This window comes from Martes martes (genome assembly GCF_963455335.1).
Source record: "Martes martes genome assembly, chromosome: 17".
Taxonomy (NCBI): Eukaryota; Metazoa; Chordata; class Mammalia; order Carnivora; family Mustelidae; genus Martes; species Martes martes.
Genome location: NC_137905.1, coordinates 48,544,051 through 48,557,819, shown reverse-complemented (window position 1 = coordinate 48,557,819; position 13,769 = coordinate 48,544,051). Strand labels below are relative to the sequence as shown.

Here is a 13,769-nt window from a genome sequence, read left to right as displayed (position 1 = left end):
GCTACAATAAGATTATATTCCGCTCACATGTGTTCTCATGTACGTTCTTTATCAAGTTTACACATGAGTATACATAAGTACGTATGTACATAAACACTAAATAGACAAGACTATAGATTTACCAGGTAAAAACTGAAGGGAAGACTAGAACCAAAAAAGTAGAAAGAAGTTTCTTTTTTGTGTCTGAGGACATTTGCTAGGTGTGTTGATGGGTAACAGAAACGCTAGCCGAGGGGCCACATCGGGTAACTAGAGAGCTACCATACAAGAAGCTAAGACCCCACGTGGTACCACACCCAAGGACCAGGGGAGGCAGGCAGGGCCTAGTCCTCCCCGGGAGGCACCAGGTAGTCACAGCCAGAGCCTTGAACCTGGTGCGAGGAGACCTCAGATGGATGCTGCCAGCCTTGCTTAGAGCTAGGAGTGAACACAGGGTGAAGTCCTGGCCAATAAGACGTAAACACCATGTATTGTGCTGGGCTTTGGAAAAGTGTCCTTAAAGAGACAGAGCATGCCTCCCTGATTCCTTCTTCCCTCCTAGAAGGCAGATGTGATGGCTGGATCTTCAGCAGCCATCTTAGGCCATGCAGCTAAGGGGTAAAACCCAGCGATGGTCGAACAAAAAGCAGGAAAGAATCTGGGTTGCAGAAGACTGCAGAATCCTGATCTAAGTCCAGAACAGTACATGAGAGAGAAATAAAAAACTGCTATTGTGTTAATTCAGGTCACTCAGACACATGCTGCTGTGTAATTATTAAATGAGACGAGTACTTATTAATTACTATGAGAAGCAATACAGCAGAGGTTGAGCGCTCAGCCTCTAAGCTGCTATACGTGGACCCGAAGCCCAGCTCTGCCTCCTGTCAACTGTGTGACCTCAGGCAAGACTCTTAACCTCTCCAGAGCTCCGTTTCCTCCCCAGTCAAAATGGGAATAATGACACCATCTACCTCATGGGGTTGTTCGTAAGCATTCAATACATGGATGGCTATCTGTATCTCTATCTAAGTACATACACATATGCACCCGTGATAAGTATGTACCGTCTAGAACGAAGCCTGGTACACACTCATAAGTACTTTTGAAGTGTTTCATCACAGGAGAAGACGCAGACAAACTCTCCAGAATGGAAAAATACTACAAGGGAATTCTAGTGCAGGTGGGTCCCAAACCACACGGAGGGGCAGGATCAGGCACAGGGACTCATCTTGGCCAGTAGAAGCTCCGGAGCCCTGGGGTCTGGGGTCTCAGGGGCCACGGCCCTGCTGAGCCATCTGCCGCCTCCCCAAGAAGTCCCTGATGCACACGGCTGAGGAAGGTCTGGAACTGGTAATCTCGGGGGAACCCTCCACCTCCGAGAGAGGCTCCCATTTTAGTACATATGCCAAGGGAGGGTGTGGGCGCAAGGACACCCACTGGCAGCCTGGCCCTGGCTTAGTGTGTGGCCTGCGGGAGTCCCACTCCCTCTGGGCTTCTGGGTCCCCATGTGTAAAACGAGGCTGACTGGACCAGATGTCTTTTAGGGATTCCAGATCCCCAGTTCCCTGAAGAGCACCTGTGTGTACCTACACGCCCCCAGTTTTGTGGATGCTCTCAGACGGCACACGGCCACACGCCTCCAACCACACATTCCAGGCCAAGAAGCCCTACCCTCTGACAACAGGCCTATAGGAGAACTGGCACTCCCCTAATGCTTTCAACTTCCTGGCTCAGCAAAGAAAAGAGAGTTTCGATCTTCTGTCCCACCCCACCTAGGTATCCTACGTTCCCGGGCTCAGAAAGATGTTAAATAGATAAAAAGACAGAATGAACACTCTCCCATCTCATCCATTTTCCCAACTGGTTCCCGTCCCATCCCCCACGCCAGGTAACCAGGGGTGTACCATGAAGAGGTGGTGAATCCCAGACTCCACCCTCTCTCCCCCAAAAAGGCCATTCTCATGCAATCTACTCGAAGCTTTGGAGAGTTCCCAGGCCCCTGAAAACAAACCCTGAACCCCGCTTTCAGAGTGCCAGACAAGATGGTCTCCGGGCCCCCAGCCAGGCGGATGCTCGGTGCGCCTGGTTCTAAGGGAGGAAATGAGCCTCAGCTGGAACTGTATTAAAAATGTCTATCAGAAGGAAGTGCCCTTATGTACTGATGTGGAAAGATTTCTAAGATATACTGTTAATGAGAAAAAAATCAAGGTGCAGAACTGTGTAAAACAGTCTGCTCTTACGTAAAAGTGAAGGGAAGGATAAAAATAATCTTTATCCGCAGCTGCTTGGAGCATGGGGAAAAAAAAAAAAAAGAAACGAAACTGATAGGTAAGAAAACTCCAGGTGCTTACTGGACGCGGCGGGGGAGAATGGAACAGAGAAGGGAGAGGGAACAGAGGCCCCGCCATGGAAGAAGGTTGGGACATGTCAGGCACGGCGCCCAAGAGTCCCGGCGGAACACTGAGGAATTTGGCGTCCTGGGTGGCACTGCTGGAGGACGCCGGACCGGCGGGCATGGCCCACACCGAACTGTGAGCGCTGACTGCATCTGGGATGGTGGACTGCTGTCTTTTTTTCCTCCAGCTGTTTCTCTTTGTAATTTTCTAAGGTTTTTTTTTAACATCAACAACAAAAGTGATCCTGGCCAATTCTGAGCAGATACGGGAGCCTCGTAGCATCCCTTCGTGACCTGTGAGCTGACTGGCAGGATTCTGAACTCGATATGGAAACTCAGACACAAGAGGGACCATCAGCCAACCCGCACACACGGTTCGGAGGTGGGGGCACTGAGACGTCGGAACAGATCTGCGCTCCTACCCGACATCAGACTCTAGCAGCCACTTCCGCAGCACCTCCCTCCCTGCCCATTTCTGGAGCTGATACTCCAGTGTGGACAAGCAGGCTGTTCTCGGTTTTTCTCTCTTCTGAACAACTGTCTGTGAGCATCCGTCTACAATCTCACTGGAGGCAAATGGCACGTGTGTGCTCATGGGACGGCCACCGATCCGCGACACTTCTCCGTTATTTTCTTCTTTCTATGCATCTGTATTCTTTGATTTTACTCTCTACGATAAGTGTGTATTGTTTATAAGTTTAGGGGGAAAAAAAAAAACAAACGAGTAAGACAGCCTAGAGGAGACACATAGCTGGCCACCCAAACCACCCTCTTCTTCCTCAGGAACAAGATTCCTGCTTTCAGCAGGGTGCGCGGTTTCCCAGAATAAAGACCACATCCTGGTAGCAGGCTACAGCCATGTGAGGCCATCCTAGCCAAGGGGAGGGCTCCTTTAAACAACTCGGCTGCGCAAGGATGTGGAAGAAAAGGAACCCTCTTGCTCCGCTGGTGGGAATGGAGACGGCGGCAGCCACAGTGCACAACAGCACAGAGGGTCCCCCAAAAATTAAAAACAGAACTACCCTAGACCCAGCAATGGCGCTACCAGGTATTTACCCAAAGAATACAAAAATACTGATTCAAAGGGATACATGCACCCTGATGTTTATAGCAGCATTTACAGCAGCAAAATTCTGGAAGTAGCCCAAGTGTCCACCGACTGATGGATGAACGGACAAAGAGGTGATGCGTGCATGTAAGTGCGTGCACTGGAATATTACTCAGCCATAAAAAAGGATGAAAGCTGGCCCTTTGCCAAACATGGATGGGGCTAGAGTACAAGGCTAAGCAAAGTAAGCCAGAGAAGGACAAATACCATGTGATTTCACTCCTCTGTGGCATTTAAGAAACAAAACAAACAGGTAAAGGAAAAAACAAAAAGAGAGGGAGGAAGAGAGACAAACCAAGAAAGAGACCCTTTATTACACAGAACGCACGCTGGTTAGCAGAGGGGAGGTAGATGCGAGATGGGAGAAACGGGTGATGGGGTCGAAGGAGCACACTTGTGATGAGCACCGGGTGATGGATGGAACTGGCGAGTCACTGTAGGATACATCTGGAACGAATACTCTGCAGGTTAACTAATGGGAATGAATGAATGAATGAATGAATGAATTTATCTTTAAAGATTTTTCTTTATTTATTCGACAGACATAGATCACAAGTAGGCAGAGAGGCAGGCAGAGAGAGGGGGAAGCAGGCTCCCCACCCAGCAGACAGCCCGATGCAGGGCTCGACCCCAGGACCCTGAGACCATGACCTGAGCTGAAGGCAGAGGCTTAACCCACTGAGCCACCTAGACGCCCCAACTAACTGGAATTTAAATAAAATCGTAATAAACAAACAAACAAACAACTCTGCCAAGAAATTCCTCATAACTAAGGAGAGAAAAAGCCTGGGCACCTGGGAGGCTCAGTCATTAAGCATCTGCCTTTGGCTCAGGTCACGATCCCAGAGTCCTGGGATCGAGGCCCACATCGAGCTCCCTGCTCAGCGGGAAGCCTGCTTCTCCCTCTCCCGCTCCCCCTGCTTGTGTTCCCTCTCTCTCTCTCAAATAAATAAATAAAATCTTTAAAAGAAAAAAAAGAAAAGCCTGCTTGAACACGCAGCCTGTCTCTTGAAAACACTTCACTAAAATGCATCTCTGGGGGCGCCTGGGTGGCTCAGTGGGTTAAGCCTCTGCCTTTGGCTCGGGTCATGATCTCAGGATCCTGGGATCGAGCCCCACATCAGGCTCTCTGCTCGGCAGGGAGCCTGCTTCCCCTCCCCCCTCTGCCTACTTGTGATCTCTCTGTCAAATAAAATCTTTAAAAAATAAATAAATAAAATAAAATAGATCTCTGGACAGACAAAGAAATATCCATTTTGCAGATGGGCAAAAAAGGCCCAGAGCAGAGAAGGGAACTGTCACCAGGTCCAGGCCAGCAGAGGCAGAACTCAGCCTCAGGTATAGCTCCCCACCCCTACCCAACATCTCCCCAGGGCCTCAGTCAGGGACCGAGCTTCTAGAAGGCATGCCCTGTGCTCCCACGACCCGGGAAAGAGCCATCTGAACGCACACACACAAAGATCACCATCAGCCAGGCACAAATGAACAGCCTGTAGTTGTATGAGGTAAGTAGAGCAGTCAAGTTCATAGTGACAGAAAGTAGAATGGTGAGTGCCAGGGGCTGGAGGGAAGGCAAACGGAGGGTAAGTGCTTAATGGACATAGTTTCAGTTTGGGGAGATGAGAAAGTTCTGGAGAGATGGATGGTGGTGATGGTTGCACAACTGTGCACTTAAAAACAGGATTTAAAACGGAAGGTTTTATGTAATGCACGTGTTGTGGCTAAACTGTGCGTGTGCGCCCCTGTTCCCTCCCCCGACCCCCGTCATAGGCCAATTCATATGCTGAAGTCCCAACCCTGAGCACTTCAGTGACTGTATTTGTATTATTTAAAGAGGTGATTAAAGCTAAGTGAGGCCACTAGGGCGGGCTGGTGTCCTTATAAGAGACTAGGACACAGACACACACAGTGGAAGGCGATGTAGGGACACAGGAAATGGCCATCTACAGGCCAAGGACAGAAGCTTCAGAAGAAACCCGACATGCTGACACCTTGGTCTCAGACTTGTAGCCTCCAGAACTGTGAGGAAATACATTTCTGTAGCTTAAGTCCCCCTGACCCCTGCCCCTAGCCTGAGCCATTTGTTACAGCAGCCCTAGCAAATTAATATATATTTTAGGGACACCCGGCTGGCTGAGTTGGTAGAGGATGGGACTCTTGACCTTGGGGTCATGGGTTCAAGCCCCACATTGGGTGTAGAGAGTACTTAAAAATAAAATGTTAAAACAAAACAAAACAAACAAACGAAACCCCACAATAGTGTATTTTACCACCACAACAAGAAAACTCTGTCATATTAAAAAAAAGAAACAGATCTCCACTGATAGGGCACTGGTCCATCCCAGTGACTTTTTCCTTTCTTCTTCAAGCTTTCCTTACTTGATTTTTTTTTTCAGTGAACAAAACCAACCGCTACCCGCTCACCTGAACAGCACGCCTTTGATGACCTGCCAGGCGTTGGGTGCTGGCTGGGGTGGTGGGTTCTGCGGCTGGGTCTCCGCCGGCGGGTCCCTCCCGATGCTGCCATTGCTGGTCACCTGCAGGAAACAGAGACGCACGTCAGGAGGGAAGGTGCCACGTGAGGCATGGGGGCGGTCTGAGGCCCCACTGCATGCCAAGGCCCAGCACAGGGCTAAGCACACAGAGCAGGTGCCTTGATCAGTAACTGGAGAATGGAGAATAAAGTCACCCAGGAAGGGTGGTGGATCTTATTCCTTCAAGACAAAAACACTCCCCAAAAACCAACTCTGCACTGGGGACACAGAAGTGACCGAGACAGCCTTGTGCTACCCTCCTTGGGATCACGGTCCAGTCGGGTAGCCCAAGAGTCCCCAGACAGGGATGATCCAGAGTGGACAGGGCGGGGATATAGGATTCTAGCAGGGACATCTGTTGCAGCCTGGAGGTCAAGGAGGGCTTCCTGGAGGAAGGGACCATTGGAGCTGAGGCCTAAAATACGTAACAAGGGGACACCGCAGAGGAGGCAGCAACTACAGAAAGGAAGGGGAGAGACACAGTCTGGTGGTGAGGAAGGTCCACACTGCTCCCTGAAGCTAGAGCCCAGGATGCAAGGTATCTACTGAGGATAATGCAGAAGGATGACCAGGGCCAGGTTCCATAAGGCTTGGGTTTGTCTGAGAGGTGCTTCCCTGGGCAAACAGGGCCTTCTCTGTGGCCAGCCCTGTGTAGGGCCCATCCCTCCAGCAGCTCCTAGCTAGCAGGAAACAGACACAGATAAACACAGCCAGAGTGTGAGCCACGACAGAAGTCCGTGCCACAAACAGCACACACTGCCCTGTGGGGCCAGAACCAGGAGCATCTCCAATCAGCAGCCATGCAAATGCAGGCTCAAGGAGGCTAACCCACTTGTCTGTTACTCAGGAAGGAAAAGGGCAGCAGGATGACGAGGAGGCGGGGAGGCCAGGGAAGTCAGGCAGGGCTTCCCAGAAGAAGAACCTTCACTCAGAAACAGAAGCTCAGAAGCAAAGAATTTCATGATGTCAGAAAGCGCCTGAGATGGGGAAGTTCCTCCTGCCCCTCTCCTTGTACCTGCTGCTTCCTAATCCTGTCCTCTTCCTCCTCCCAGCTCTGTCCCCTCACCGCTCAGCCTTCAAGAGGCAGGACCAGGATGGTCATGGTCACCATTGGGCAGAAGCACCACCCAGCACAGAGCAGAGGCTCTGTGGAATCAACATGTGCTCCCTGAAGGGTTTGCCCCCCGCACCCAGGTCCAGGCCTCCACTGCCAAGCCTCCCCCCACCATGGCCCGGAGCCCACTCCTTCTGGCATTTGTCATCCCATCCCCTTCACCAGCAAGAGCTCGTCTCTGTATCTCCCAACGTGAGGGATACCACCATGGTAAAAGGTGGGGGCTCTGGAGTCCCGCAGTTCCTGGCTGTGAGATCTTGGGCATGTCACTTCCTCTCTCCCACCCAAGAGCCAGGTTGTAAAAACACTGGTGTGTTAGAGACAGAAAATATTTCCTTTGTGTGTTGACAAAAAGATTTCCTGAGCACCTACTGTATGCCAGGCTCTGTACTAGGCAGTGGCCAGAGAGCTCTGGGCCCTGCCGTCCTGGAGCTCAGGGTCCAGAGGGAAACACACCCATGGAACCGTCAACAGGATCATTCAAACTGGTAAACGGGGGGAAAAGTGCCCTGGAGGAAAGATGCAGGGGCAGAGAATGGCTCCTGGGGTGGGGACGGGGAGCCACTTTGGATCAGGTAGTCGGACGCCTGCCTGAGGAGCTATTTTTGACATTTGGGTGAAGAGCATGCTGGAAGAGGGACAAATTCAGGGAAGCAGTTGCTGGGGGAGCAGGCAAGGTCAGAGACAGGCACAGGGCCCCCTCATTCAGGGCTGGCCTTGCTCCTGGGAGCACCAGGGACCAAGAAAGAGCTTCCAGCAGGCCTGAGCTGATTCCCATCAAGCAACAGAAGCTGAGGCCAGGCCGGGATTTGAACTCACCTCTGGCTGACCCTGAGGTCTGTTCTTTTTTTTTTTTTTTTAAGATTTTTATTTATTTATTTGACAGACAGAGATCACAACTAGGCAGAGAGACAGGCAGAGAGAGGAGGAAGCAGGCTCCCTGCTGAGCAGAGAGCCCGATGTGGGGCTCGATCCCAGGACCCTGGGATCATGACCCGAGCCAAAGGCAGAGGCTTTAACCCACTGAGCCACCCAGGCGCCCCCTGAGGTCTGTTCTTACCCGCACTGGCAGACAAGCTGGCTGGAGACCCTCCCACAGAAACATAAATGGAAACTGCAGAGAGAAGCCACTTCGCTATGCTGGCCACAATCAAAATGATAGACAATCACGAGTGTTGGCGAAGCTGGATGGGCCGTATACTACCGGTGGGGAAACAGAGCTGCAACTTTGAAAAGTACAGCAGGGAACTAAAAAGTAAAATGTGCAGGGGCGCCTGGGAGGCTCAGTCAGTTAAGCGTCTGACTTCAGCTCAGGTCGTGGTCCCAGAGTCCCGGGATCGAGCCCCACATCAGGCTCCTCGCTCAGCAGAGAAAATGCTTCTCTGTCTGCCCCTCCCCCTGCTTGTGCTCTCTCTCTCTCCCCCAAATAATATATTTTTTTAAATTTTTTAATAAAATAAAAATAAAAAGTGAAATGGGCACCTGCCATACAAACTAGCAGCCCTGCTCCTAGGCCTCCACCCAAGAGAAAGGAGAACCGTACACATGCACAAAAGCTTATGCACAAATGCTCACAGGGGCATTGTTGGTAATAGCCAAAACCAACCCTGATGCCCCTCGATGAATGAACAGGGTGTATCCATACAATGAAAAGCTACTCGGTAATAAAAAGGAGCTCTGCTGGGGACAGAGTGGCTGCAAAAGGGAACTGGAAGGTTCTCAGGGGATGGGGACTGGATGATGGCGAGTGGCAACAGTTGTTCGGCGTGACCACCGTAAACGCCACTGGTCTCCACACTGACGACAGGTGAATGTTGTGTGATCTGTTATACTTCAAAAGAAAGGTAACTCTCCTGTGGCTTCCACCTTGGAGTAAAGGCAAAATCTTCAGGTTGCCTCCCAAGTCTTGGCCTCATCTGGCCCCCTCCCTGCCTCTCTACTCTCACCCCTCTCCCCTCATTCACTGGCTTCAGCCACATGGCCTCCTCACTGTTCCTTCATACAGCCAGGCACCTGTCACCTCAGGGCCTTTGCACTGGCTGTTCCCTTTATCTGAGAGGTTCCCACCCCTCCACATCTGCCTGCCTCCCTCCCTCATCTCCTTCAAGTTTTTGTTCATATGTTGTCTCCTCAGGGGCCCCTGGGTGGCCTATCAGTTAAGCAACTGACTCTCGGGTTTCAGCTTAGTTTATGATCTGAGGGTCGTGCCACCCAGCCCCATGTTGGGTTCTATGCTGAGCAGAGTCTGCTGAAGTTTCTCTCTCCCTCTCTCTGCCCCTTCCCAAGTTAGCTCTCGTGCTTGCTCTCAAATAAATAAATAAATCTTAAAAAAAAAAAAGTCACCTCCTCAGAGAGGCCTTCCCAGACTACCCTTTTTAAAGTATTTTTTTAAAGACTTTATTTATTTATTTGACAGAGAGAAATCAGAAGTAGGCAGAGAGGCAGGCGGAGAGAAAGGAGGAAGCAGGCTTCCGTTGAACGGAGAGCTCAATGTGGGGCTCGATCCCAAGACCCTGAGATCATGACCTGAGCTGAAGACAGAGGCTTAAACCACTGAGCCACCCAGGCACCCCCACACTACCTTGTTTAAATTGCAACCCTCTTAGCCACCCCTCATTTCTTATCCCCTTCCCCAGCTTTACTCTGTCTATGGCACTTATCAATATCCGACCCACTATATATATTTCTTTTTATCTTATTCACTGTTTTCTTGTCCATTTTTCTATCCCCACTGCCCAGCCCTTAAATAGAACATGAGCTCCAAGAGGGCAGGTGCTGTTCTGTTCACAGCTGTAGCCCCACCATTAGCCTGGGGCCTTGCATGGAGTGGCGACTCAGTATACGTCAGCTGAAGGAATGAAGGGCAGGGCTGAGGGCCCTGTGTTGGAGACCCTGGGTGGAGAAGCAAGCTGGCAGGAGCATGGACTGCTGAGGGGCCCACAGGCCTGGGGAAGGTATGGTGGCTATGGACACAGTACTGTCTAAGACACAGTTCCTCCTCTGGGACCCGCATGTCCAGTCTCACACACAATCCAAAGAACTACTGGCTAAGGGGCCCAGAAGCAACTAAGACCATGAGGCTGGGCTGGGAGCATGAAGACAGGCTTTCCAGCACATCCTCACTGACTGCCATGATCCACCATAGGAATTCCAGCCCAGCCCAGCCTCTGCCTCAACATCTGTTGATTCCACAAACACGGGGCACCTGCTCTGTGCTCTGTGCCCAAGCTGGGCAGTGCAGGGGACAAGAGGTTGACCATGACAGACCTGGTTCTGCCCTCCAAGGGCTCCCAGTCCAGGGGAAGAGACAGGCAGATGGTATAACCCAGAGTGGGCAGGGCTGGGACAGGAGAGCCCATGGTGCCCTGATCCAGTCTTAGAGGGTCAGAGAGAGCTTCCTAGAGGAGGGGACGTCTGAGACGTACAGAACGAGTAAGGATCAACCAGGTAAAGAGGGGAGAAGATGCAAAGGCAATAAAGAGGAAACAAGGGACACCTGGGTAGCTCAGTCATTAAGCATCTGCCTTCAGCTCAGGTCATGATCCCAGGGTCCTGGGATTGAGCCCCGCATTAGGCTTCCTGCTCCGCCGGAGGCCTGCTTCTCCCTCTCCCACTCCCCCTGCTTGTGCTCCCTCTCTCACTGTATCTCTCTGTCAAATAAATAAAATCTGAAAAAAAAAAAAAGAGAGAGAGAGAGAGAAAGCAAGGCACACTGCTGGAAATAAAAGAGCGTCACAGTGGGTGACACTCCTCTCACCCAGTGGTTCTCAAGCAGAGGTGATCTTGCAACTGGGACATTTAGCAGTGCTTGGGACATCTCTGACTGCCACAACTGCAAAGGGATAAGCGTGCCACTGACATCTAGCATGCAGAGGTCACGGATGCTGCTCAACAGGCTGCCGTACACGGGACAGCCCCCCACGACAAAGAATTAACCAACCCAAAATGTCAGTGAATGCTGAGGTTGAAAAACCCTAGTCTAGTCTGAAGAAAATTCAGATCAGGGGTGCCTGGGTGGCTCAGTGGGTTAAAGCCTCTGCCTTCGGCTGAGGTTGTGATCCCAAGCCCTGGGATCAAGCCCCGCATCAGGCTCTCTGCTCAGCAGGGAGCCTGCTTCCTCCTCTCTCTCTGCCTGCCTCTCTGCCTAGTTGTGATCTCTGTCTGTCAAAAAAATAAATTAAAAAAAGAAAAAAGAAAATTCAGATCACACAAGGCCTTGACCTATGAAAGAATTTGTACTTTATCCTGAAGGCAAAGGAATAAGTCTTGAAAGGTTTGAAGCAGAGGTGGGACAAGAGAAAATCAGGGGGTCCCTGGAAGCCCGGCAATCGGAGCAACCTGAACCCTCACCTCTCTGATCCACCCTTCACCCAGTAATGGACAGAAACTCAGAGGGGGGGAAAAGACCTTCCTTCAGTGAGACCGGGAAACCCCTGATGCCAAGGGACTGAGTGTTCATTCTAGAGCTAACTCAACAAATACTTCCTGAGGCCGTCCCCAGGCCAGACCCTGGTTACAGATGCTAAACCAAGCACGTTGGGCTCTATCACACAAATCTCATCCTGGGGTCATCCCTAGGTGCTATTTTATGCCCCTCCTCTGAGCTCCCTTGGTCCCTGGCACAGACTTTTGCCACAACCCCAGTCATTCAGGATTATAACTCTCTACATGTCAGTCTTCTCTCCCACTCCAAGGATGGCAGGGACGTGGCTGGAACCATCTTTGTGACCCATCACATGGCTGACCATCCTGTGCAACCCCTTCACTTACCACTGGAGAAATGAAGGCCCAAAGAAGGCAAGGAACTTGTCCAAGGTCACATAGAAAGTCAGCTTCATTCTTCCCTCTCAACCTGCACTCCTCTCCCCTGTGCTGCCTCCCACATGTCAGTGACATCCCAGTGGGTGGGTCGACAGCACCTTGCTGTCACTCCATCCATTCTCTACACGCCTGAAAGATGGATGCCTGAACTAGTATGTTCTGCAGCTTTGGTTCAGTTGAGGCAGCAATGGATCAGAAGTCCTCAGTACCTGGACTAACTCCCCCATAGGATTAGTTTATGCTGTAAGCACACCCATCCCAGTCCTGGGTCAGCAATGTCTGGTCACCTCTACACGAAATGGATCCCAAACTCAACCTGGGTGACCTTCTGCAAGCGCTTTAGTCTCATTCTTCCTGGGATGCCCGTCTGTAAAGTGGGTCTGTCGGCCTTCACATCCCGTGCCCTTAGCCACGATGATTACCTGACTTCCCCAGAGCTGGGAAACTCCCACTTAGTCAGTCGTTGCCCACATCCCAGGCACTGCAAGGGAGACCCTAAACGCCAGTCCACTTTAGGGACGGTCTTAGAGTCTGGAATCGCAGAGTAGAGAACCAGGGCGCTTGGGTGTAAGTCTGCGCCCCTCCGTGCCACTGTCTCCCGGCTCGAGCAAAGAGCCTGGTGGCCGCCCAGCGCGAGCGTGCAGGGGACCCGGCGTGCAACAGGGCCCCGCTCCCCGCACTGTCCGGCCTCCAGGGCTGCCCGGCCCCGCCTGGGCCCGGTACTCAAGGTCCCTCTGGGCAAGGAGCCCCCACTGCACGAGGTCCCGCGAAAAGGGGCAGGACACGCCCCGTGGGAGGCCCCCCGGGTGGGGAAGAACCCCTCAGGCCCCTCTCGGCCTCCGTACCTGACCGGAGCCGCCTCCCCCGGCCGCAACCACGGCGCTGCCGGCCCCGTCCGCCTCCTGCGCCGCCGCCATCTTCCCGCTCCGGGTCCCCGCCCCCGCCGCCAGCCCCGCCCCGTCCCCGACGGCGCCAGCGCGGTCGCGCGAGATTTCACACTTGCCCGAGCCGCCAGCTACCGTATCCGGCAAGAGCGCGTAAGCCACGCCTCGAGAGAGAGCCGCTTCCGGCTAAGAAAGAACCAGCTCGGCCACCGTACTCCGCCGCCTCTTTGCCGCACGTTCGTTTTCACCTAGTAGACGTCCCTGCTTTGAACTTCCGGACTTTCTCGGCGGGCGTAGGAGCTTCCCAGAGGCTCCATTCCCTTTGCTTTCTCTGGTAAACTCGCGTCTTCCATTTGTGTGAGCGTTGTAGGCCATCCTGCCCGCCTCGTCGATTCTCCGAGGCCTTTCCGTTTCCGTGTCTCTTGAGCTTTCCCGGCCACCGTAACGCCTCAAAACGATCTGCTCGAAGCGCGCCCCTTCTGCGTTGACTGAACCTCCGCGGCCACCGTACCCAGACTCAGGGGGCGGGTCTTTGGCCGATGTTGTAGCGTTTAGACACCTCTTCCCAAGGCAATCCTTTCTTTCCAAGTACCCTTAGGTTGGAGCTTTTTCGTGCATTCAGAATTAGTATTTCAGGGTTCTCCCAGCCGCCAGCCCCTCCCCAAGCTTTCGGGGTCACCTAGTTTAGCCCCCACGCGCGTTCCGGGGCAAATTCCGCAACTCGGACTCGGCTTCAAGGGCTCTGTGAACTTCATACTTTTTCTTAGCTCTATATCTTTGTACGGTTCCACGCCGGGACACGTGTTGCAAGACCCCTGGCCTGGGGAGGGTGGTATGGAGGATCAGGAAAAAATGTGTCAGCGGCTGCTAAGCCTTATGTATGAATTGAGTGGAGGTGTGACCTGGTTGTGCTACTGGTCTTCTAAATGATCCC

At 52.3% G+C, this 13,769-nt stretch overlaps 1 protein-coding gene across 1 annotated transcript in view; it reads right to left on the bottom strand.

Annotated features, from left to right (window-relative positions):
* The window catches only part of CLPTM1 (CLPTM1 regulator of GABA type A receptor forward trafficking), a 29,066-nt gene extending 16,159 nt beyond the window's left edge, over window positions 1–12,907 (bottom strand). Inside the window, exons 1-2 of the mRNA XM_080829183.1 lie at window positions 12,797–12,907; window positions 5,907–6,019 (exon numbers count right to left, since the gene is read on the bottom strand). Of these exons, the coding sequence (XP_080685309.1) occupies window positions 5,907–6,019; window positions 12,797–12,868 (185 nt within the window). The 5' untranslated portion in view covers window positions 12,869–12,907. The remainder of the gene's footprint in view (window positions 1–5,906; window positions 6,020–12,796) is intronic.
* Between the last annotated feature and the right edge of the window lie 862 nt (window positions 12,908–13,769).